Here is a 26,443-nt window from a genome sequence, read left to right as displayed (position 1 = left end):
GAGTCCATTTCCATCTATAGCTAATGGTTTTAGCAGAGATTCTAGCTGAATCTTGGTTTTGGGGAAATAAGATGGAACCCCTACATAAGTGCTCAGCACAGAGCAGAGGATAAAGATAAACCTAGCCTTAAAAGTGATGAAAACTGTGAAGGAAAAATACAATTATAGGGGAATATATAACAGCAGTAGATTTACATTTAATATTCATAAGTTTGATCCTTGTATGCTCTAAAAAATCCATAGCCTTTCAGAGAGTGTTTGACCTTTTTTGATAGTAACATATTTCGGGGACTCATCACCCCGTGTGTTTGATGATTGGTGGCAGCATGTTGCATATCTACATCTGCGTTGTGTAGTGTTTGTTGGGGATGTGATTTATGCTCACTTTATAGCCTGTAAATGCAGACCAAGGGAGCACATAAAGGTATGACATAGAAGTAACGATCAGTAGAAGGCACTTGTGTGACCTAATGTGAAAATGTAAAACTATGACTTATGTGGGATAGTAATGGTAGCCTAGACAGTCGGTAAAAAGTAATGAGAAAAAAAGGAGAAAAATATGACCAAAAAGTTCAGAATCAAAGTAGTATTAAAATTAAGTTTTATTACAAAATCATGGAGGTAACAAACATACCACAAGAAAAGGGCACACGTGCAAAGTATCAAGGAGTACAAAAATGTGTACAAAAATATTTCAACAGTAAAATGGGAGGTCCCATATCATATAAACCTGATATAAAAATAGGTATATATACTGCATTTTATATGTAAAACATTCTAGAATTATTTCAGATATATACTGCATATATGCAATCAGGATATATGCCACACACATGTATGCTGTGTTATATATCTATGGCATTAAGTGTTGTTCAGATGTACAACTCCAGTGAATACAGAGTATAGTGATTAAAAAGCAAGACACAAAGTATGACAAAGCAATAATATGAACTGCACTTACTGCAGGAGGATAATTAGGGAACCCCAAACCTCATGGCGCCCTCTCCGACTTGCGTTTTGGCATTGGCTTTCGTCACCCCCTGAATTATAGAATGTTTTAGATATACAATGCAGTACAGTGCTGCTCACCATTATTGGCACCCCTTCATTTATTTCATAGACAGTACAATATCTTCAGAAATAAATGGAAATGTACCAAAGTTATATCCTCAGGATTTTTTAATTAGTGGTCCAAAGTAATACAACAATAAAACATTGTTTTTCAACTCCCATGTTGCAATTTCAAAGAACAAACAGAATAAACAGCATGTGCAGCAATAAAGACACCCCTAATTTATACTTGGTTGCACAGCCTTTGGCATTGCTGACAGCCTCCAAACGTTTCTTGTAGCCATCTATAAACTTCTTGCTCTTCTCAGCTGGAATTTTCTCCCACTCTTCCTTTGCAGTTTGTTCAAGCTCTCGTTTGTGATTTACCACAGGCGAGTCAAAATTTGTTTCCATACTAAATTAATGCAAAGGGTGCCAATACCAGTGACACATCAAGCTTTAGGTTTTTCTATTTTTCCCTCCCATTTTTTTTTGTTTTAAATTATTGGTTATCATTTTCTCTTTTGTATTTAACATGAGTGCTCTATACAAAAATCACAACCAAAGAGGAAAACGATAGCCTTGGAGGAATGTATATACAAATAATAAACCAAATGGGAAAACCCATATAATTATCCCTCTCTAAATAGGCTATAAAATGTAACTTTTAATCTTTATATTATAATGTGAATGTAGAGGGTATTAAAATATTATCCCTAATCAGCCAAAATGATAAATAGACTAAAATCTATGACATTCTGATGGTAACATGGGGTGTCATCACTAGAGCTGAATGGGATAAATAAATCTCAGCACATGTCCCCCCAACATGTTTCACCGTACTAGCGGCATCATCAGTGCTAGTGTGGTGAAACATGTTGGGGGGACGTGGTGAGATTTATTTATCCCATTCAGCTCTAGTGATGACACCCCATGTTACCATCAGAACGTCATAGATTTTACTCTATACAAAATAACTGTTTCACTTTTCTTTCAGGAGATATTCCTCATTATGTTCTTAAACTTCATGGATGCCAATAAAGATGATCAGGACTCTATATATACCTATTTTCATATCGGGTTTATATGATAGGGGACCCCTTATCTTACTGTTGAAATATTTGGTACTTTTTGATGCTTTGCAAGTGCACCTTTTCCTTGTTGTACGTTTGTTACCTCCCTGATTTTGTAATAAAACTTAATTTTAATACTACTTTGATTCTGGACTTTCTGGTCATTTTTTTCTCCTTTTTTCTCACTTTATAGCCTGTTACAGAGGTTGAGTGCTGGACTGAGTGAGAGGAGATAAATTAACGCTTACAGAAGCAACCTACATCACTTGCTGAAAAGTGTGTACGTGACAACTTGGTCGGCAGCTGTCATTTGTCAATGGAAAAAAAGGGGTTACTATATTACCAGTTGCTCAAAGGCTCCAGAAAATTGATATGGTACCCAAAAACCAATGCAGCAAAATCTGCACTCCCGAAGTCACATGGCACTCCTCCTTTCTGAGCCGCACAGTGTGCCAGTAGCACATTTAACATCCACATTTATGGCATTGTTATAGCAGGGAGAATCCACTTAACAATTTACTGTGTATGTGTGCCTACAGAAGCACAAGATGGGCACAATATATTGGCATATTCACAACTGCTTCTTTATTTCTTAAAACCACTTGTGCAGTCACTACACCCATAGTTCATTTCCCTGAGGGGTTTCCAAAATGCATAACTTTTGGGGATTTTTGGCTGTTTTAGCACCTCATAGGCACTGCAAATCACACCCGCAAATTATTTCAGCAGAATCTTCCTCCAAAAGTCAAATGGCGCACCTTTACTTCCGAGCCATGCCATGTGCCAAAACTGTAGCTTCGGACCACATATGGGGTATTGCTGCATTCGGACAAAATTGCGTAATGAATCGTGGGTTCCATTTCTTTTATGACATGAAAAAAATTAAAAATGTTGGGCTAAGGCAACATTTAAGTGAAAAAAATTAATTTTTTTACATTTTCAGCCCCAAATCTATTGTCACAATACTCATTACACCACTATATAAATTCATTGATGACTATAGTTTCCATTACTGAGATAGGAGATGGCAGTTGGTGCTCATAAAGGTCTATGGAAGGGGGGATGGGAAGGGAGACAGACACTCTGATGCAAGTTCTCTGGAAATGACAATTATACTTTAAAGGGATAAAAAAAGATGTTTCAAAATGTGCAGATATTTCAAAATTTTTGTTACATTTCTGATATTTTCATAAATAAATGCAAAACATAATGGCAACTTTACCATTAACATAAAGTGCAATGTGTCATGAAAAAAATCAATCTCAGAATCACTGGGATATGTTGAAGTATTCCAGAGTTATTTCAACATAAAGTGATATATTTTAGATTTGAAAGATAGTGCTTGGCCACAAAGGGCAAAATTTGCTCCATTATGAAGGGGTTAAATTACTGACAGATGAGACACTGCCACTGAGATAGATAAGTCTGCATTCACTTTACATGCCATTATTTGTTCACTATTTAGCATATGTATTTGTGAGCCAAAATTGGTGTTTTTTGTTTTTTTATGTTTTACTACTTTTGCACATTAACACTTTTATAGTAAAAAACTATTTTTGTTGGTGAATTTCGAGAAAATTTAATTGATTTTTTTTTTTACTGCACACTTTTTTTTTAATAAACTTTATTTAACGTTTATTATTTTTATAATTGAGAGATCATTTTTTTTATCATTGAGAGATGTTGCAATGCTAGCTACTGATCTCTGATATAATGCTTTCAGTATTCCAAAACATTTTTGCTTGTCATCTTTTGGACTTCCAGTACTCAATTTTAAATATGGGCCTGGATATCTTCAGCCTTACCTTTATTATATACTGTATGCCTATGCATATGCTCATCATAAGCATGATCAACATAAGATTGCATCTACAGTAAAAACTGTAATGTTTCTCTTCATAGTTCCATTTTTCATGCCTAGAGCGGAACCATTCTGTGTTACCAAAATTGAGGGTTTTTTTTTAAATAAACTCTGCAAAAAGTTTACCAGACCACTTATGTTGGTACCAATTCTGCTTCTTGGAGAAGCTTAGCTAGACCTTCTTTCACCCAGGAAAAAGATTCAGTTGCCCTTACTCTTACCATTCTTCTCAGACTCTCAGGGCTCATTCATATCCTGCAACCACATTAAACCATTTTATGGCCCTCGAAATTCCACGGTCATACAGTTTTTATTTACTGTTGTTATTACTGTTACTATTCTTATTACTATATGTTGATATTGTCTGCAATGTTAGAAGCAGTTTAGGAACACAAGAATTATGAGCATATGATAAGGAATAAATTGTAATCTGTCGTCAGCATCATTAAGCCATATTTTATAGAAAAGTGGCGACATTGTGAGTAATAAAGTATGCTGCTGTTGAAAAAAAAAGTCTTTTTGCTCCTTGAATCATTTAACTGAAATATCTCCACCTGTGCACAGAGGGGAAGGGATTTAATGATCCTACTAACGTACAAGATGTTTGACTCTGAACAGATGCAGTCTGACATTTTCCAATAGCTCCTGAATCAAATTGTAATTTGCAAACTTCTAGTGTACTTCTACTGATCAGGTGTTTGTCTTCAAGCTAATTGGTGATGAGAGTTGAAGGCATATCTTAATGGTTTCATACAAAAAGTCCTGAGAAATCATCCCATTTATGTTCTACTGCACAATGGTAGCTCAGATTTCTTCTCCATATCACTTAATGAACATTAATACAAATTTAAAATGTAATTAGAAAAGTATCACTTTTAACCCCTTAATGACCCCCATACGTATTTCTATGGTGGTCATAAGCAAGTTTTATTCTACAGAGCCACGATAAAAAGAATAAGATAGTGCTGACATCAGTGCTAAAATTGACATACCCTGATTGTTAACTTACAGCCTGGGCATGTTTTAAAGCTGTAATATGCTTACAGGGGTTTACCCACGAACAAAAGTTGATTTTAATCAATAGATCTTGGAATAATAATAACTTCAACAATTGGATGTGTTTAAATAAAATGTTCCTGTGCTGAGATAATCTTATAATTGTGCCCCTGCTGTGTACTGTGTAATGGCTGTGTCTGACCGTGCTGGAACATGATCTGAGCGTACTACATCTCCTGGACAGGGGGAGGACCCAAAAGAGAGTATATACAGGTGCATCTCACTAAATTAAAATATCATCAAAAAGTTAATTTATTTCAGTTCTTCAATTCAAAAAGTGAAACTCATATATTATATAGAGTCATTACAAAAAGAGTGATGTATTTCAAGTGTTTATTTCTGTTAATGTTGATGATTATGGCTTACAGCCAATGAAAACACAAAAGTCATTATCTCAGTAAATTAGAATACTTTATAACAACAGCTTGAAAAGTGTTTTTAAAATCCGAAATGTTAGCCTACTGAAATGTATGTTCAGTAAATGCACTCAATACTTGGTCAGGGCTTCTTTTGCATCAATTACTGCATCAATGCGGCATGGCATCGAGGTGATCAGCCTGTGGCACTGCTGAGGTGTTATGGAAGCTCAGGTTGCTTTGATAGCAGCCTTCAGCTAATCTGCATTGTTGGGTCTGGCATCTCTCAATTTCTTGACAATACCCCATAGATTTTCTATGGGGTTAAGCTCAGGCGAGTTTGCTGGCCAGTCAAGCACAGTGATACTGTTGTTCTTAAACCAGATATTGGTTCTTTTGGCAGTGTGGACAGGTGCCAAGTCCTGCTGGAGAATGAAATTTCCATCTCCAGATAGCTTGTCAGCAGAGGGAAGCATGAAGTGCTCTAAAATTTCCTGGTAGACGGCTGTGCTGACTTTGGTCTTGATAAAACACAGAGGACCTACACCAGCTGATGACATGGCTCCCCAAACCATCACTGATTGTGGAAACTTCACATTAGACCTCAAGCAGCTTGGATTGTGTGCCTCTCCACTCTTCCTTCAGACCCTGGGACCTTGATTTCCAAATGAAAATTGGAACTCTGGGACCTTGTGGAGTGTGTCAATGACTGCCTTCTGGACATCTGTCAAGTCAGCAGTCTTCCCCATGATTGTGGAGCCTACTGAAACAGACTAAGGAACATTTTTAAATGCTTAGGAAGCCTTTGCAGGTGTTTTTTGTCAATTATTTTAATTTACTGAGATAATGACTTTTGTGTTTTCATTGGCTGTAAGCCATAATCATCAACATTAACAGAAATAAACACTTAAAATAGATCACTCTGTTTGTAATGACTCTATAGAATATATGAGATTCACTTTTTGTATTGAAGAACTGAAATAAATTAACTTTTTGAAGGTATTCTAATTTAGTGAGATGCACCTGTAGATGTTACGGCACGGCTGATCACAGCTGATTATTTTTGGGAGGTAAACCATTTCCCTGCCTGTTTTTAAACAATGTTTTACTTCAAAGAAAGAATCAGTTGTGTTCTCCTCCTGTAATGTCTGTATACTCTCTTTTGTGTCCTTCCCTGCCCAGGAGCTGTGGTATGATCAGACGATGTTCCTGCACGGTCAGACACAGCCATTACACAGTACACAGCAGGGGCACATTTATAAGATTATCTCAGCACAGGAACATTTCTTTAAACACATCCAATAGTGGAAGTTATTATTATTCAAAGCTCTATTGATTAAAATGAACTTTTGTTCGTTGGAAAACCCCTTTAACACAGCTATCATCATTGGGATAAGCCTATCAAAGTTGTAACAAGCCGATTAACTGGATGAAGTCAGGCTGTACTTTTCTGAAACCCCCTTTGTTCAACTGTAATTTTGTAAGAGGATAGAAAGGGACCTGCTAAGAAAGCTCAAAAGTTATAAAATGTCTCCTGCAAAAATAAATGTTGAATAAATTATAATACATTTTATATTTTTAGAGTCTGTTCATAACCCTAATCAGGATTAGAGCTAAGGTTTGGGCTAGGATTAGAATTAGGGTTAGGGCTATGGTTAGAGGTAGGTTTAAGGCTAGGTTTAGGATAGTAGTTGCATAGAAAACACAGAAGATGGACTAAAAATAAATGCCAACAAAAGTAAAGTGTTACATTGGTATATATTTCAAATTACAGCGTTATTTTACTCACAATGCAATGTAAAATTGACAGTAAGGAGCAACCGAATGCTGTGTTGTGCTTAGATTCTGGTAGTGACACAGAATGCATTTCAGAGGTGGGTATTTTATGGAGTGACACCACAAGTGCTACTCCTGATATGATGAAAGAGTCTGCAGTTGTGGAAGTTGCACTCGTAAATGCAGAAAGTAGCCTTCAAGTAGTGCTCCTAAATATTATTTGGGATCTTAGAATATCGTATTTTCATGATCTCCCAGTTACAACCACTCTGTTCATAGATGTCACAAATTTTATAGAAAAACCCCATCTGAAAACCTTTACAAGGGTGCATTTGAATTTGAAACACTAAAAATTCTGATGATATAATTTATACGGTAGACAGAAACTTTAGACTATGTGCCCACGATGCAGAAATGCTCAGGATTTTTTTCTGAGCGTTTCTGCATCTCCCTGGCAGAAAAAAACGCATGCGGATTGTACATGTGGATTGTACATGCGTTTTTCATGCCAGGGACATGCAGAAATGAAGCGTTCTTCACTTGCATTTCCGCATGCGGGTTGACAAGCGCTTTCCAAGCGATTTTAGCATCACTTGGAAAGTGCTTGACAACTAGGTCACACTATATAAATACATGCAAACGGCATGGATTTATATAGTGTGACCTGAGAGAATGGTTAAAAATAAAAAAATAAATCATATACTCACCTTTCGATGACCCACGCTGTCTTGCTGCGCTCCTGTGCTGGTTGCGGGCAGATCGCGGTACGCTGTACTGAAAGACCTGCCATCACATGACTGTGACGTCAGCACAGGTCCTTCAGTCCTGTGCGATCTGTCGGCAAAGGAGGACAAGCACAGGGAAGGAGTCTGGGGACCGTCGGAAGGTGAATATAATCTTTATTTTTTATTTTATTCTTTTTTTTACAGCTTTTAATGGTACCTGGGTGTGGAGGAGAGTCTCCTCTCCTCCACACCCGGGTACCATACGCACATTAGAGCGCGCCAATTACGCAAGTACAGATGCAGCCTTGCGGAATTGGCGCGTTCTAATGCAAGTCAATGGTGGCGAAAACGCAGCGCTTCTGCAAAATTAATGGACATGCTGCGTATTTTTGAGCGCAGCATAAACGCTGCGGAAAAATACGCAGCATGGACATTGAAAGTGCATAATTGCATTGGAGACCATGGGGGAAGGTTTACCAAGCGTTTCCCAAGCGTTTACGCTGCGGAAATTCCGCAGCATAAACGCTTGAAAAGCGCATCGTGGGCACACAGCCTTTGGCTATGTGCCCACGATGCAGAAATGCTCAGGATTTTTATGATCAAACATGACAGAGCAACAAAAATATGATACTTGAAAATTGGCTTTTGAAAGGCTTAAATATAATTATTATTAATAATAATAATAATAATAATTAGATCTGGGTGGTATAATTTATAAATAGAAAGCAGTAAAAATATGTGTATTTTAAGTGTTAAGATCTATCATTATATATCTATTATTATTATTATTATTATTATTATTTATTTATATAGCGCCATTGATTCCATGGTGCTGTACATAAGAAGGGGTTACATACCAAGTAAAAATGTCACTTACAGTAAACAAATTAACAATGAATAGACTGGTACGGAGGGAAGAGGACCCTGCCCTTGCAGGCTTACATTCTACAGGAGTGGGGAGGAGACAGTAGGTTGGGGGTTGCAGTAGCTTTGGTGTTGTTGATGAGGCTGCAGGGTCATTGCAGGTTGTAGGCTTTCTTGAAGAGATGGATTTTCAGGTTCCAACTGAAGGATAAGCATGTGGTGGATAGTCGGACGTGTTGAGGCACAGAATTCCAGAGGATGGGGGATATTCGGGAGAAATCTTGGAGGCGATTGGGTGAGGAACGGATAAGTGTGGAGGAGAGAAGGAGGTCTTGGGAGGACCGGAGGTTACGTGAGGGAATATATCGGGAGATTAATTCGGAGATGTATGGAGGAGATAGGTTATGGATGGCTTTGTAGGTCAGTGTTAGTAGTTTGAACTGGATACGCTGGGGGAATGGGAGCCAGTGAAGCGATTTGCAAAGCAGCTTAGCAGAGGAGTAGCGAGGCGAGAGATGAGCAAGTCGTACAGCAGAGTTGAGGATAGACTGGAGGGGTGCGAGAGTGTTAGCAGGAAGGCCACAGAGGAGGATGTTGCAATAGTCGAGGCGGGAGATGATGAGGGCATGCACAAGCAGATTAGTAGAGTTAGGGTTGAGGAAAGGACGGATTCTGGAAATATTTTTGAGCTGGAGGCAACAGGAGGTGGCGAGAGCTTGGATGTGGGGTTTGAAGGACAGGGCAGAGTCAAGGGTTACTCCGAGGCAGCGGATTGTCGGTACAGCGGAAAGAGTGATGTCATTTATTGTGATAGAATGATCAGGTGGGAAGGATATGCGAGATGGTGGAAAGATAATGAGTTCAGTTTTGTCCACATATCTATAAGTAGTTGGGGTGATGATGATGATGATGATGATGATGATGATGATAATAATAATATTATTTTCATTACAACTTACATTTATATAATGCTAGATCTTAACCCTGAAAATGCACATATTTTTACATCTTTCTTTTTATGAATTATACCTCCCTGAATGGAATAACTGCACAAGTAGTCAGAAGCTAACATCAGTGCACTTAATCTGCCATGTACTCATTAACTGGTTTTGCTCTGTTATTTAGATATTGCTGGCAGATTATCCCACTTCATGCTTGAATTTTGTATGAGCCTTCACAGTGATGACAGAGACATACCATATGTGCAACTTCTGCTGTTAAATAGGGACCCAGTAATCAGAAGACCCAATTCACCCTTAAAAGGAAAATAACACTGCTTGTATTGCCTACTAGACTGCATGCAAAGAACTGTGCAAATGGTTCCCATGGCTCATTATTATTCGTAGATAAGTGCCAGTAACTACAAAATTCTTGCAGATTTTTATGCAAATTGCTGCCAATGAACTGTACGATCTGCCAGATTCTAATTCTCGAAAAGTGCATAGAATACTGATGAAAAAAAATCGTAGACTTACTGCTGACAAAGCTACCTATTTGTAGATTTTATCTGAAATGGGAGAGGGGCATATCTATATATATAACCGTCTAATTCTGTCTGTCTGTAACAGAAATCCTGCGTCGCTGATTGGTCGCGCCAGCCACCCGCAACCAATCAGCATCAGGCGCAGTCCAGCCGCGAATTGACGCGGGATTTGAACCACGCTTCGCTGATTGGTCGCGCCTGGCCGGCCACAACCAGTCAGCGATATTGGTGCGGCTACTTTAAATTAACCCCCTAATGTATCCCCACAGGGCCCCTAATGAATTTCGTAAATACCTCATGTTGCCAATACTGCCTGTGCGCGGCGCTATCGCTGATCGCGCACAGGTAGCACGTGACCCCCGGCTGCAGCCGGCTCTTGCTTCCGCTATCGTCACGACCATTTGCGGCTGCAACCAGGGGTCTCCTGTTCCACGTTCCACGGTGAGTGACGGGTTGTGGGCGGGGTTATCCCCCCATCGCATCACACCCGGCATCCACCGCGCGTTCTCTCAATGAATGGGCGTGCGATTGATGCCGGGTGTGATGCGATGGGGGATAACCCCGCCCACAACCCGTCACTCACCCTGGAATGCGGAACAGGAGACCCCTGGCTGCAGCCGCAAATAGTCATGACGTAAGCGGAAGCAAGAGCCGGATTCAGCCCTGGTCACATGTTGCCTGTGCGCGGTCAGCGACAGCGCCGCGCACAGGCAGTATTGGCTACATGAGGTATTTACGAAATTAATTAGGGGCCCCGGGGGGATACATTGGGGGGATTCTAAAATACTCGATGCGTTAGAATCGGGCTACCATCTAGTTTTTAATAAACAGCAAACTTCTGTAACTGTTTTAGAAATGGGCAGTTCTTAAGAAATTCTATTTATTTATTTATTTCATTCTCATAATTGTCATTGAAATCAATAGATATTGTAGACATGTGCTGATATATGGAATGTGGATGCGGCCATACACAATAGACAAAGTTCATCAGAACCTGAAACCATCTAACTCCCTCAATGGATTACCAAATGCCTCTGTGGATAAGTATTTGTCAGTGGTGTTAAAATATAAGTACATCCATATCCAAAAAACATCTGGCTGTCACTTCTATGTTTGCACTTGGCTGAAGATTAGTAGTGCAAGATGACCAGCTTTAAAAAAACACGTAGGGCCGATTCATCAAAGTTTTTACACCAGTATTCTAAAACTTTGAAAAGTCGCATCATTTTGAAGCAACTGCTGGCTGTGCTAAAATGATGCAACTTTTGGTATGCTCACGCCATTTTCACCTGGCTGCAACAAAGTGTCTGGTGCTGGGGCGGGAGCCTAGTGACCGCCACTTTTCAAATTCATAATGAACGATGGCGTTTGCTGTGGCACAAATCTTCCTCCAGCAGAAACTGGAGTAGGATTTGTAGTGAGGCACACACAGAGGTATACGCCATTCGTTTGGTGTTCCTTAGTCACGAAAAGGAATATGCCTCTTCGTGAATCAGGAGCGTCTGACTCCAGCACATTGCCTCATCAAGATGTATCGAGCCCATGATTTTGAGATGCTCTGTCAGAGGATGTGTATGCTATAAGTGTCTATATAGAACAACTCAGTAACTGTGAAGCAAATGGTAGCCTGCATAGGGTTTTACTAGCATCTTGTGATAGGGCATTGAATTTATATTGTGAGGAGAGAGTTGTGAAAACTTAAGGGAAGACGCATCTATTTGTGCACAAACTTCATTAACTTACTGTATCAATATATAGACTTAGAAAGATAGGTAGATTTTGCATTCTTTACCTTTAAATCATCATATATTCTTGTTTTTTAGCCTTGCTGTAGTGCTGCCTTCCTACAGTTTTTATTACATTAAAGCTAAACTTGAAGAAACAATAACTCAAGCCAAATGTAAGTACTTGAATAAATTCTAATTAAAACAAGCTTTAAACTTGGCTGATATATGTATTCTGAACATATCAATAATTATTGACATTGATTCTTTCATGATAATTCCTAAAGATTGCAATGATTCTTACACACTGCTGCTCAGTCTCAAGTCTAATATAACTCTGTGATATTAACAAAGCCATCAAATATGGATGACCTTGTCAATGTATGATATATAAGGGATCTTTAGATCTTGCAGGTTGAGAAGCAGAGAGTTTATATTCTCTACAAGAATATGAACACAGTTTCCATAACCCAAATCTTGTACTTTATTAACTGAATCATTGTTTAATCTTTGTTTGCTGATGTATCAAGGATTTCTTTGCAAATGTGTGTGTATGGCTAGAAATGAAAGGCAATATTAGACTGATATAACTAATCTAATTTAATTTGTGGAGCATGTATTTGCTTTTCATTGCCGTTTATTAATTAGGAAGAAGAAACAGCCTTTGTTACTCTGTCTTTGTATGGGCTCTCTACAGCTATGTCCAGATCACCTCATACAAACAAATAGGAGATTTCCAACAGAAACATAATTTGTGGGAATGATATAATCTTTTGTAATTCAAAGTTTGTTGAATTTTTTCCAGAAATTCTATTTGCGGCGACTAAATTTATCACAAATCGCAGGTGCTCTTATTCCCTTGGAAAAATGTGTAAAACACTCTGAGGTCTCCTATGATTGTATACAACTCATTTCAACCACTTTTTTAACGCAAACCAAGCCTTAGTAATGTCAAAGTGACTTCACCATATAAATGGATTGTAACTCTGTAGCCATCAGCCCATTTAATAATATGCAGTGGGTACGGAAAGTATTCAGACCTCTTTAAATTTGTTACTCTTTGTTTCATGGCAGCCATTTGGAAAATTCTAAAAAGTTCATTTTTTTTCTCATTAATGTACACTCTGCACCCCATCTTGACTGAAAAAAAAACAGAAATGTAGAAGTTTTTGCAAATTTATTAAAAAATAAATACTGAAATATCACATGGTCATAAGTATTCAGATCCTTTGCTCAGTATTGAGTAGAAGCACCCTTTTGAGTTAGTACAGCCATGAGTCTTCTTGGGAATGATGCAACGAGTTTTTCACACCTGGATTTGGGGATCCTCTTGCCATTCTTCCTTGCAGATCCTCTCCAGTTCTGTCAGGTAGGATGGTGAATGTTGGTGGACAGCCATTGTCAGGTCTCTCTAGAGATGCTCAATTGGGTTTAGGTCAGGGCTCTGCCTGGGCCAGTCAAGAATGGTCACAGAGTTGTTCTGAAGCCACTCCTTTGTTATTTTAGCTGTGTGCTTAGGGTCATTGTCTTGTTGGAAGGTGAACCTTCGGCCAAGTCTGAGATCCAGAGCACTCTGTATGAGGTTTTCATCCAGGATATCTTTGTACTTGCCCGCATTCATGTTTTCTTTAATTGCAACCAGTCATCCTGTCCCTGCAGCTAAAAAACACTCCCCATAGCATGATGCTGCCACCACCATGTTTTACTGTTGGGATTGTATTGGGCAGGTGATGAGCAGTGCCTGGTTTTCTCCCCACATACCACTTAGAATTATCACCAAATAGTTCTATCTTCGTCTCATCAGATCAGAGAATCTTATTTCTCATAGTCTGGGAGTCCTTCATGTGTTTTTGAGCAAACTCTATGCAGGCTTTCATATGTCTTGCACTAAGGAAAGGCTTCCGTCGGGCCACTCTGCCATAAAGGCCCAACTGGTGGAGGGCTGCAGTGATAGGTGACTTTGTGGAACTTTCTCCCATCTCCCTGCTGCATTTCTGGAGCTCAGCCACAGTGATCTTGGGGTTCTTCTTTACCTCTCTCACCAAGGCTCTTCTCCCATGATTTCTCAGTTTGGCTGGACGGCCAGGTCTAGGAAGACTTCTGGTGGTCCCAAACTTCTTCCATTTAAGGATTATGGAGGCCACTGTGCTCTTAGGAATAGTGTTGAGCCACCCCCGTAGTGTTCGAGTTCGGTTCGGTTCGTCGAACACCCGTGTGTTCGCCGAACTGTTCGTCGAACTGTTCGTCGAACACCTTCGAACACCGTTAAAACCAATGGCAGGCAAACAAAAACACATAGAAACACATAGAAAACACCTTCACAGGTGTCCAAAAGCTGACAAACTGCTCAGAAGACACAACTAACACATGGAAAAGTGACAAGTACATATAGTCATGCGAAAAGAAAAGAGGTGGAGGAGTAAAAGGAGGGGGAGACACAGATATAGGCATGTCATGCCCTTCTAAAATCCAAAAAGTGAGAAGCCGACACGTTCAGTCCGCTCCTGCCCGTGCCACCTCCGTGTCGCCGGGTTTGTGCCAGAGCCGCGGTGAACCCTGACGGCCAGCCCCCCTCTCCCAATACTGGTGCCTGTCCGCTGGTGGGTCGAGCGAGCCCCCCTGTGGTGGAGGCAGCTCTAAGCTTTTTAATTTAAATTGTCTCTCTAATTTGAATGAATACACTTTAAATCCATTTACAAGGACCTATTGGAGGGCAAGTCTCATGGAGCCGCGTAATTCCAGCTCCAGTAGCGTCCACTAAAGCTGCTGCAGTTAAAAAGCTTTTATAAGGATCGAGCTCGGCTGTCCACCGCAAGGCATCCTACTGCCAGTCCGAGCCCCTATGCCTTGGGGTGCCTCCTGATGCTCTTCACTGAGTATCCCGTGGTCCCGAAGCATTTCCTTTGAAAAAATGAAGTGTCCAAACTACAGGTGGTGTAGCTTGCTTAACAGCCGGGATAATCCGCTGACTAGCAGACCCTGCTACTAGGCACAAAGTATTTCCTGGGCTAGATGCAGTTAAAAATTTGTAATTAGATACTCTCGTTGGATGCTGAGAAAGCATTCCATAGAGTCTCCTGGCACGCCATATATGATTCTCTTAAAAAGCTTGGGGTAGGGGTCTAGGGGACCCTTTTATAGCCAAAATCACGGCCCTGTATCGCAATACGTCACCTAGGCTGAAGATAAATGGAACTGTAGCACCCTGAGGGCTCGGTTGCTACAGAAGTATTGCACCTCACCCAGAGGTGTGATATCTCACTCTCAGGTAAGGATGTAGTGTGGATCAGGACCCGACACCTGCATGCATTACACCACATTGCCGTGGGGCAGGGCGACCAATATGCCCCTGAGATGGGCACGACAGTCCCTGTCCCTGGCTGGAGTGGGGGGAGGGAACACTGAGGAAGGGGAACCCTGTAGTGCAGGAGCAGGGAGGAAGCAGTTCCTGGGTGCATTGAGAAGGGAGTATAAAAGGTGGGCACCATCTTAGTTCAGTGCAGAGAAGTCTGAGCAGAAGTGGCAGGGAGCAGGGGCTCTGCATGAGCTCTGCTCCGAAGGCGGGCCTAGTAACATAGGCCCAGGCCTGGAAGAGGGAGAAGGAAGGAAGAGGAGCGGAGAAGGCTCCAGGAATGAGGAACGAAAGGATCTCAGGGGTGCGGACGGGCGAGTCGCCACCGCACGCCCGAATCCACCTGCGTGGAGGGGTCAGGACAAAGGGGGAGACCGGTCCCCGAAACTAGTGGAGGCAGGAAACAACCCTCAGCTAGAAACAGGAGGCTGTGACATTTTATGTGGTGCAGCCCCTCGCTACACCCGCTTGGAAGGCACCACATAGGGTCAGGGAAACTGGCGCCAAGTTTACCAAGAGGAGGCCCGAGGCAGCCAGACAGAAGGGTTGGTAAGAAAGGCCAGACAAAGGACACACAAAGGGGGTCCTGTGAAGCACTCCAAAGTTATCTGGGAGTTGTCTGAGCCCCTCACCTGGTGAGCACAGTACGACGTGGGCAGCCGTTACCTGCAGACGTGGTCTGGATAATAAGAACTGTGAGTAAAGGCCCTGAACTGCATCACTGACTCCGTGTCATTACTGCTGCTGCCCTGCACCATCACCCCCATCCTCCGCATACACTGCCCTGAGGCTATACTCCTCCCGTGGGGAGTTATGCTACGCTCTGCTGCACCCACAACACCAGCCTCAGCGGTCTGCCCTGGAGCGGCGGTTCACTCTGACCGCAATCCACGGGTGGCGTAGTCGGACATTTAAACATCAAAACCACATAAATAGTTCCGCCACTGGTTTGACCGCCCTGAGCCACGGAACCGGGTTGCCGCCATGGAGACTACAACCACCAGCATCCACCAAAAAGGGTCCGGCTCCAGGTGTCTCAAGGCCCAGGGGGCGCGTCAGAACATTTTCATCACCTTTTACAATCACCAATGGGACAAGGCAGGGATGTTCTCTGTCACCTCTCTTATACATCCTAGTGACGGAGCACCTGCTCTCATCAATTCGCCATAACCCCAATATTAGGTGGATTGAGGTGGGAGGCACCAAGTACAAGTGCTCTCTATTTGCTGATGATGTCCTAGTATATATCACTCAATCACATATATCCATCCATGCTGTTATGGCTGAAATAGATCACTTTGTTACATGGTCAAATTTTAAAATCAATGCAGCGAAGTCTGAGGCCCTCGATGTCTCCCTCCCCAAATCCATATAGGATTCCATCCAGTCCAACTTTCCCTTTGCCTGGCCCTCACAGGGTATCAAATACTTAGGAATTCCTATTCATAGAGACCTCTCCCATCTATGTTATCTTAATTTTGGGCCCTTTATTGAACAACTCCATACAGACCACGGTTGGCAAGTTAGAACTGTAAGATTCACTACGTGAACCACTGGTGTTTTGTGGAAAAGCACATGTACACTGTGTTCCAAATTATTATGCAAAAAGTGTTTAGGAGTGATAAGGGAAGAATTTGTTTGTTTGTCAGTTAAACTCATTGATGGTGATGTGTGTCAGGGCTCTTTATATCACTGTAAGCAATTGCAGACACCTGTGCTAATTAGTTTGGCAGGTGTGTCCAATGAAAGGCAAGACTACTTAAGAAGGCTGTCTCACATTATTAAGCAGCCTACATTTTCTGCCAAAATGGGAAAGAAAAAGGATGTGTCGGCTGCTGAGAAGCAACAAATTGTGGAGTGTTTAGGTCAAGGCATGACTACAATCAACATTGTGCGATGATCAGGATGAAGTGTCTTGGCAATCAAGAAGTATGTAGCTGATTCACAGTACACACGTGTGCGTGCTGATAAGGGCAAATTGAGGACTCTTTCCTACAGGCAATTATGTCAGGTTGAAAGAGCAGCGGCAAAACAGCCTTGTCATAGCAGCAGACAAGTTTTTGAAGCTGCTTGTGTCTCCAACGTCCCCCGAACAACAAGATGCAGGGTCCTTCAGAGGTTTGCAGCTGTGCATACGCCATCCTGTCGACCTCCTCTATCCACTTCACACAAGCAGAAACGGCTGCAGTGGGCCAAACATTACATGAAGACTGATTTCAAAACTGTTTTGTTCACGGATGAGTGACGTGCAGCGCTCGATGGTCCAGATGGATGGAGTGGAGGATGGCTGGTTGATGGACACCCCACGCAAACACGGCTACAGCGCCAACAAGGAGGAGGTGGAGTAATGTTTTGGGCTGGAATCATGGGGAGAGAGATTGTCGGCCCCTTTAGGATCCCTGAAGGCGCTAAAGATGAACCCCCATGCTCCCCTGACCTCTACCCCATTCAGAACCTTTGGAGCATCATTAAAAGGAGTGTCTATGATGGCGGGAGGCAGTTCACATCTAAGCAACAGCTCTGGGAGGGTATTCTGTCCTCATGAAAAACAATTGAAGCAGAAACCATCCAAAACCTGACAAATTCAATGGACGAGAGAGTTCAGAAGCTCCTTTCGAACAAGGGGTCCTATGTGAAAATGTAACATCACCTAGAATAAAGTTTTGAGTTGAAAACTGTTTGATTTCAGTTTCTAACAACCTGCCAATGCTTATAATTTCAAAAATGACCATTTTTTTGGTCTTTATTAAAATGAAAAGGTTGATCGAAAAGTTTGGGGGATCTAAGAGTGTGGCAACCCAGTAGTCATGATTACTTCGAATTCTGACAATATGAGGGTCATGCTGCAGGTAGTGCAGCAAGAAGGCACTTATGTGTCTTGCGCATCTCGGAGCCCCAAAATTATTTTCCGGGCTAGATGCAGCTAAAAATTATTATTAATTTTAAATCTGGTGAAGCTTTAGTATAGATGGCCTAATAGGATCAGTGCTGCACACTGCTACAAAGCCCAAATTATTTTCCAGTCAAGATACAGATAAACATGATTAGTAATTTTAAATCTGGTGGAGCTTATTATAGATGGCCTAATAGAATCAGTGCTGCACACTGCTACAAAGCCCAAATTATTTTCCAGCCAAGATACAGATAAACATGATTAGTAATTTGAAAGCTTAAAACGGTTGGTAGGGTGATTTTAACCAATCATCAAGCTTTTACTCTCCCCAGGATGACACAGGGGTAGAAAAGTCGTTTCGGATCCATGATTTGTTCATCTTTATGAACGTGAGCCTGTCTACATTATCAGTGGAGAGCCGCGTGCGCTTATCTGTCAGCACACCACCAGCAGCGCTGAACACACGTTCAGACAGAACGCTGGCTGCGGGGCATGACAAGATCTCCAAGGCGTAAGTGGCTAGCTCCGGCCATTTATCCAGATTGGAAGCCCAAAAAGAGCAAGGGTCCAGTGACACAGTCGTGGCTTCAATGTTTACTTGGAGATACTCCTGTACCATCGTCTCTAGGCGTTGACTATGTGTCAGACTTCTTGTCTCCTGTGGCCTTGCAAAGGATGGGCTAAAAAAGTGGTGAAATGATTCCGCAAAATTGATGTTACCAGCAGATACTGTGGTTCTGTTACGGTTTGAGTGCTGAACACTTGACGGTCCCACGGTTGGCAAGTTGGAACTGTGAGATTCACTACGTGCACCACTGGTATTTTGTGGAAAAGCACATGTAAGATTCTGCAACAGTCTCTGCTGATACTCCTGCATGCGTGCATCCCTTTCTATGGCAGGAATAATTTCTGCAAATTTACTTTTGTACCGGGGATCTAACAGTGTGGCAACCCAGTAGTCAGGATTATTTCTAATTCTCACAATTCGAGGGTCATGTTGCAGGTAGTGCAGCAAGAAGGCACTCATGTGTGTTGCGCATCCAGGAGCACCAAGTCCCTGTTGTGTTGGTGGCGAGGTAACAATCATGCTTCCTTCCTCTGTCCTCTCCCCCCAACCTCGCACAACAGAAATGTGATCAAGGTCTCCCTCATCTGATGAGTCTTCCATCAGTTCGTCCTCCACTTCTTCCTGGGCTCCTGCACCTTCCTCACTAGTTTGGCTGCTACCATGCGCCCTGGTAAAACCATCTCCCCCACCCTCACATGCCTGCCGCCTTGGTGCTGCCGACCGTCTGGACCTTGCAGATGTTAGCCCTTCCGCATACAACTCCTCCTCCTCTACTTCCTCCACCTCCTCTTGTGCCACCACCTGACTCCGAATTCTGTTTAACATGTGCTCCAGCATGTAAATCACCGGAATAGTCATGCTGATAATGGCATCGTCAGCACTAAACATCTTCATCGCCATTTCAAAACTGTGCAGAAGGGTGCATAGGTCCCTGATCTGAGACCACTCCTCCAGCGTGATTTGCCCCACCTCTGGATCTCGTTGGCCCAGGCTATACGTCAGAACGTATTGCACCAGGGCTTGTCGGTGCTGCCACAGTCGCTGCAACATGTGCAGAGTTGAATTCCACCGGGTAGGCACATCGCATTTTAGCCGGTGAAGTGGCAGGCCCAACGACTTCTGTAGAGATGTAAGTCGCTGAGCTGCGGGATGCGAACGGCGAAAGTGAGCACACAGCGACCGTGCCCTCTGCAGAAGGCCATCTAGTCTGGGATAGTGGGCTAAAAATTGCTGGACAACCAGGTTCAACACGTGAGCCATACAAGGCACGTGTGTGACATTGCCCCGGCGAAGGGCCGCACCCAGGTTTGCAGCATTGTCGCACACGGCCTTCCCTGGTTTCAGGTCCAGTGGAGACAACCATTCATGAAATTGGTTCTCCAGAGCTGACCACAACTCCTCAGCTGTGTGACTCACATTTCCCAGACATTTCAATGTAAAAACCGCCTGATGACGTTGAGCCCTACTGCCAGCATAGTAAGGAGGTGTGCAGGATCCCTTCTGCGCAGTTAGAAAGCTTGTGGCATGACCAGACAGGCTTTGGGTGCAGATGGAAGACCGAGAGGAGGTTGAGGAGGCAGAAGCAGTGGAGGAACTTTGACATAAAGAGGATTGAGGCACAACTCGTGGGGACGGCAAGACTTGGACAGCAGCCTCTTGTCCTGCTGTCACCATAGTTACCCAGTGCCCAGTCAGCGACATGTAACGCCCCTGTCCATGCCTACTCGTACAAGTGTCTGTGGTGAAATGCACCCTGTCACACACAGAGTTTCTCAAAGAAGCGGTGATGTTGTGTGCGACATGCTGGTGGAGCGCAGGCACACCTTTCTTTGAGAAGTAGTGCCAACTGGGCATCTGGTACTGGGGCACTGCGACGGACATAAGGTCTCGAAAATCCTCTGTGTCCACCAGGCGGAAAGGCAGCATTTCTGTAGCCAAGAACTTGCAGATGGTGAAATTCAACCTCTTAGCTTTCTCATGGCTAGGAGGAAATGGTCTTTTACTTGTCCACATCTGAGGGACCGAGGGCTGGCTATTGTGCTTAGACGGGGTTGATAAGGGTGTCCCCGGCAAACTGCCGGTCTGTGAGGAAGATGCAGGCGGACATGTTAGGTTGCCTTGATCCAAAGGTGGTGCTATCGATGTCGGACAGCGCTCAACACCAGCTCGTGTTACCACCTCCAAAGAAAATGATGACCTGCCAATCACGCTGGCTGTTGCGGGTAAAGAGGTGGCAGGTCTGCGCCCCAAAACAGGTGTGACTGCTGTCCCCCCAGTCACAGAGGATGAAGAGGCCGCGGATGCACAAGATATGGCAGACGGCGGTTGGCCCGGCCGGCTAGGCCGCATTGTAGCACACTGAGCTTCCCACTGCAACTTATGCTTCATGTCCATGTGCCGGTTCATGCATGAAGTACTCAAACTATGTATTTTTTGGCCTCTACTTAGCTTTTGCTGACAAATGTTACAGATAACATGAGTTGGGTCATCTTTATCGATCTGAAAAAATGCCCAGGCTATGCAAGGCTTAGCACCCATGCGACCTGAAGAGCCACCACGACTTGTGGTGAGAGGCAGAGTTGTGTTTGAGGATGCAGTTGTTGACGTGCTTCCAGTACTACGTCTCTGTCCAGGAAGGCGCAACCTGACCTCGTCGTCACTAGCATCTTCCTCCACCTCCTCTGCTGACCTCATCTCTTGGCTGACTGTGGGTTGACAGTAAGTGGGATCTCCAACCTCATCATCATCACCTTGTGCGTTATCACACCCGTCGTCCTCAGAGCCAACCTGTTCCTGCCCTGACAAAAAACTAAAGTTGTCGCTCCAATCAGGTATTTGAGTCTTATCATCGTCTTCCTCATTGTCTCCACCAACAGGAGTTACAGTTTGGGAATGAGGGTCTACATTATGGTCAGAACCTTCTGCGTCTGGTCCTGGATCCGACTCATAAAGATTCTGGGCATCAGTGCAGATCATTTCCTCGTCTGGATTCACAGAAGCGCTGGAGTCGACCTCTGATTCCCAGGCTATAGTATGAGTAAACAGCTCTGCAGACTCAACCATCTGTTCTACCTCATACTCAGACGGGCAGCTGGAAATTTGGGAGCTGTGAGGAAGCAAGTGCGATTGGGGTGACACCTTTGAGGACTGGAGTATTTGTGATGTTGAAGTTGATGTGGAGGAGAGCCCACTTAAAGGAGCACTTGATATCCGTTGAAGCACCTGCTGTTTTTGTGCCTCATCTGGAATTTGTAGCGATTGGCGTGGCCGTAAGAAAGGGATCTTATCACATTGTCCGCTAAAAGAAGTAGATATTTTAGTTTGGCTGGAAGATGGTCTTTCTTCTGCAGATGTTACTGTTGCTTTAACACCTACCCCACGGACACAACCTTTTTTCCCCTTCCCAACACGCCTATTCCCCTTTACACCAGCAGCAGGCCTTTTTCCACTCATTTTGGTGGTTAACTAATTAACAACTCTGGAGTTGTTTGCACAAAAAAACAATGGATGGGAACCGAGCAGAGCTGAGTGGCCAAACTGTGGTATTAGGCCAAAACTATTGGCTGGGTTAGATGCAGAAAAAAATTATATTCAATTTGCAACCTGATGGAGGTCAGTATAGATGGACTAATAGAGAAAGTCCCACACACTGCTAAAAGGCCAAATATTTTTTCAGAGCTAGATGCAGATAAAAATTATTTTTAATTTGCAACCTGATGGAGGTCAGTATAGATGGACTAATACAACAAGTCCCACACACAGCTAGAAGCCCAATATTTTTTCAGAGGTAGATGCAGAAAAAAATATATTCAGTTTGCAACCTGATGGAGGTCTGTATAGATGGATTAATAGAACAAGTCCCACACACAGCTAGAAGCCCAATATTTTTTCAGAGGTAGATGCAGAAAAAAATATATTCAGTTTGCAACCTGATGGAGGTCAGTATAGATGAACTAATACAACAAGTCCCACACACAGCTAGAAGCCCAATATTTTTTCAGAGGTAGATGCAGAAAAAAATATATTCAGTTTGCAACCTGATGGAGGTCTGTATAGATGGATTAATAGAACAAGTCCCACACACAGCTAGAAGCCCAATATTTTTTCAGACGTAGATGCAGAAAAAAATATATTCAGTTTGCAACCTGATGGAGGTCAGTATAGATGGACTAATACAACAAGTCCCACACACAGCTAGAAGCCCAATATTTTTTCAGAGGTAGATGCAGAAAAAAATATATTCAGTTTGCAACCTGATGGAGGTCTGTATAGATGGATTAATAGAACAAGTCCCACACACAGCTAGAAGCCCAATATTTTTTCAGAGGTAGATGCAGAAAAAAATATATTCAGTTTGCAACCTGATGGAGGTCAGTATAGATGGACTAATACAACAAGTCCCACACACAGCTAGAAGCCCAATATTTTTTCAGAGGTAGATGCAGAAAAAAATATATTCAGTTTGCAACCTGATGGAGGTCTGTATAGATGGACTAATACAACAAGTCCCACACACAGCTAGAAGCCCAATATTTTTTCAGAGGTAGATGCAGAAAAAAATATATTCAGTTTGCAACCTGATGGAGGTCAGTATAGATGGACTAATACAACAAGTCCCACACACAGCTAGAAGCCCAATATTTTTTCAGAGGTAGATGCAGAAAAAAATATATTCAGTTTGCAACCTGATGGAGGTCTGTATAGATGGATTAATAGAACAAGTCCCACACACAGCTAGAAGCCCAATATTTTTTCAGTGGTAGATGAAGAAAAAAATATATGCAGTTTGCAACCTGATGGAGGTCAGTATAGATGGACTAATACAACAAGTCCCACACACAGCTAGAAGCCCAATATTTTTTCAGAGCTAGATGCAGAAAAAAATTATATTCAATTTGCATCCTGATGGAGGTCTGTATAGATGGACTAATAGAATGATGCTATGCCCAAAAGATTTTACTTCACTAGGTGCAGTAAAAAAATTGGTATTCTATACACAGGTGGTATATCTTGCAACACAGATAGGCTACTCCACTGACTAACACACTCTGCAATAGGCCAAAAAGGATTAGCTTTGCTAGATTCAGCCAAATGCTGTGAAAAAAACTTGCACAGCACTGGCACAGACCTGCCTGGCAAAAACTGATAGGAACTGATGTAACCTAGTCCTGAAAAGGACTCCAATTACAATTAGTCTTTACTCTCACAATCTATCTATTTAAGAGCACAGACCTGCCTGATAAAAGTCGTAGGAAATGCTGTAACCTAGTCCTTAAAAGGACTGCAATCACAACTATTCCCTACTCCCAAGCTATCTGTAGATTTGTGCGAAAATTGGCTTGAAATTAACAAGGTATAGCGCACACAGCAACAGCGGTGCCATCTAACACGCAGCTGCAGCAGTGAGAAAATGGTGGCGACGGGGAAAATGGCTTGGTCTTATAGGGCAAGGACATGTGACATACACTGCCAATGACACATGCCCTTGCTTATGTGAAAAAAAGCACTTCGCTCCGTGTGTGCGCTGCTGATAGGCTGACAGATTGCACCTCCCCACTGTAAATGCGGGAAAGAGAAAAAAAAAATGGAGATCTTCATTGTTCCTGCAGAGATCCATCCCCTGCCCCTCCCCCCACCCCGCTGTACACTCAAACTGCGTATTAACATTAATTTTCATCATTATTGAGAAAAAATCCAGTTATGATTTTGGTGCACGAACAGTTATCGAACATAACCTCGAACAGCCGAATTTTTCTCAAATTGTTCGTGTTCGCCGAACGGCTCGAACACCGCCCAAAACAGCTCGAATTTGAGATTGGCGAACAGTTCGAGTAGAACAACGCTCATCTCTACTTAGGAACCTTGAGTAATGCAGAAATTGTTTTGTTAACGTGGCCAGATCTGTGCCTTGCCACAATTCTGTCTCTGAGCTCCTTGGGCAGTTCCTATGAGCTCATGATTCTCATTTGGTCTTACATGCACTGTGAGCTGTGAGGTCTTATATAAACAGGTGTGTGCCTTTCCAAATCAAGTCCTATCAGTTTAATTAAACACAGCTGGACTCCAATGAAGGAGTAGAACCATCTCAAGGAGGCTCACAAGGAAATGGACACCATATGACTTAAATATGAGTGTCTAAGCAAAGGGTCTGAATACTTATGACCATGTGATATTTCAGTTTTTCTTCTTTAATTAATTTGCAAAAATTTCTACACTTCTGTTTTTTTTCAGTCAAGATGGGGTGCAGAGTGTACTTTAATGAGAAAAAAAAAATAAACTTTTTAGAATTTACCAAACGGCTGCAATGAAACAAAGAGTGAAAGATTAAAAGGTGTCTGAATACTTTCGGTACCCACTGTAGTGCACTGACAAACTTCTAATGTTTTTTTTAAATAAAAAAAAGGTTACAAAATTAAACCTCTTAGTCATTTGTGATCATGCAGACCATTTTGTGCATAATCCTGACTCGAACTGACAGTGTCGCTGTCAGAGGTAATATCATCCTATTGTGACTGAGATTAGTGATGATCCATATATTTCATAGTGCCCTTTTCTTCTTCCCCACTAATATGATTCCCCACAATGTTTGCCAAAGGCAAAGAAAGCCTTGCATTTGGTAGTACTATGCCTGATGGCTTGTGAAAGTGGTTGTGGTGATGAGTCTGCTGCTGCTAGCACATTCTCAGCCTTAGTATATATTTTTTCTTTTATGCCAACCCATCCCTTACAATTGCGACTTCCATTTTTTATTTTACCATACATTTTTTACAATACTATAATTATCATTTCACAGCATTCTCAGCTCCAATTATTTAAGTCTTGCTAAAAAGTAGGTAATAAGAAATGCAAGGTAGGGACCCTTACAGAAAGCTAAATGTGGCAGCGGGCTGCAATATAGGTGTCATGTGTGTGCTTGTCAAATTGGACCATTAAAATTTGTGTGCAAAAACAGATATGCACAATTAAAGGTTGGTTTTTTTTTCACTTTTTCAGCAAAATTCAGCCCCTTTCTCAAAAATTCCACAATAAACCCTAGGCAGGTAAACATCCAAAAAGCCAACCACCATCTAGCTGTGTAAGTGTGGTATGTACAGATGTAAAATATGACTAGTAAAGTATAGGTGCAAAAATAAATAGTTTGCAACACGCACACTTTGTGAGGTAGACCGTCATAGTAAAATTTTGAGAAATTTTCTTTTGAATAAAAAAAACAATTATTTCCCCTTCAGAAAAACGATCGCACAATAAAAGCAAAAACTCAGTACAACTGCTCATGATAAGCAACCTCACTGTCTGACACTGATTTCCGATTTTTTGTGCGGAAAAGCTATTGTGCTGTCTTGCTTTTACTTTTTACTACATTAAAAATAAAGAAAAAAAATGAAATTGTAGTTCAAATGTAACCGGACAGATGCCAGCAACACTATATACAGTGGTGTGAAAAAGTGTTCGCCCCCTTCCTGATTTCTTATTCTTTTGCATGTTTGTCACACTTAAATGTTTCAGATTACAAAACTAATTGAACTATTAGACAAATATAACACAAGTAAACACAAAATGAAATTTTTAAATGAAGGTCTTTATTATTAAGGGAAAAATAAATCCAAACCTACAGGGACCTGTGTGAAGATGTGATTTCCCCTTCCCCCCTTAAAACATACA

The 26,443-nt window shown here is 42.1% G+C and overlaps 1 protein-coding gene across 7 annotated transcripts in view; it reads left to right on the top strand.

Moving 5' to 3' along the window:
* Positions 1 to 26,443, top strand: part of CACNA2D1 (calcium voltage-gated channel auxiliary subunit alpha2delta 1) — a 1,188,449-nt gene that overhangs the window by 1,042,240 nt on the left and 119,766 nt on the right. For all 7 annotated transcript variants that reach the window (XM_073652315.1, XM_073652320.1, XM_073652318.1 and 4 more), the window contains one exon: positions 12,068 to 12,144. In XM_073652315.1, coding sequence (XP_073508416.1) covers positions 12,068 to 12,144 — 77 coding nt within the window. The remainder of the gene's footprint in view (positions 1 to 12,067; positions 12,145 to 26,443) is intronic.

Source organism: Phyllobates terribilis, unplaced genomic scaffold (assembly GCF_046119375.1).
Source record: "Phyllobates terribilis strain yellow unplaced genomic scaffold, ASM4611937v1 Scaffold_11__3_contigs__length_659146591, whole genome shotgun sequence".
Taxonomy (NCBI): domain Eukaryota; kingdom Metazoa; phylum Chordata; class Amphibia; order Anura; family Dendrobatidae; genus Phyllobates; species Phyllobates terribilis.
The sequence above is the reverse complement of the archived record's forward strand: the minus strand, read 5'-3'. Positions and strand labels throughout refer to the sequence as shown.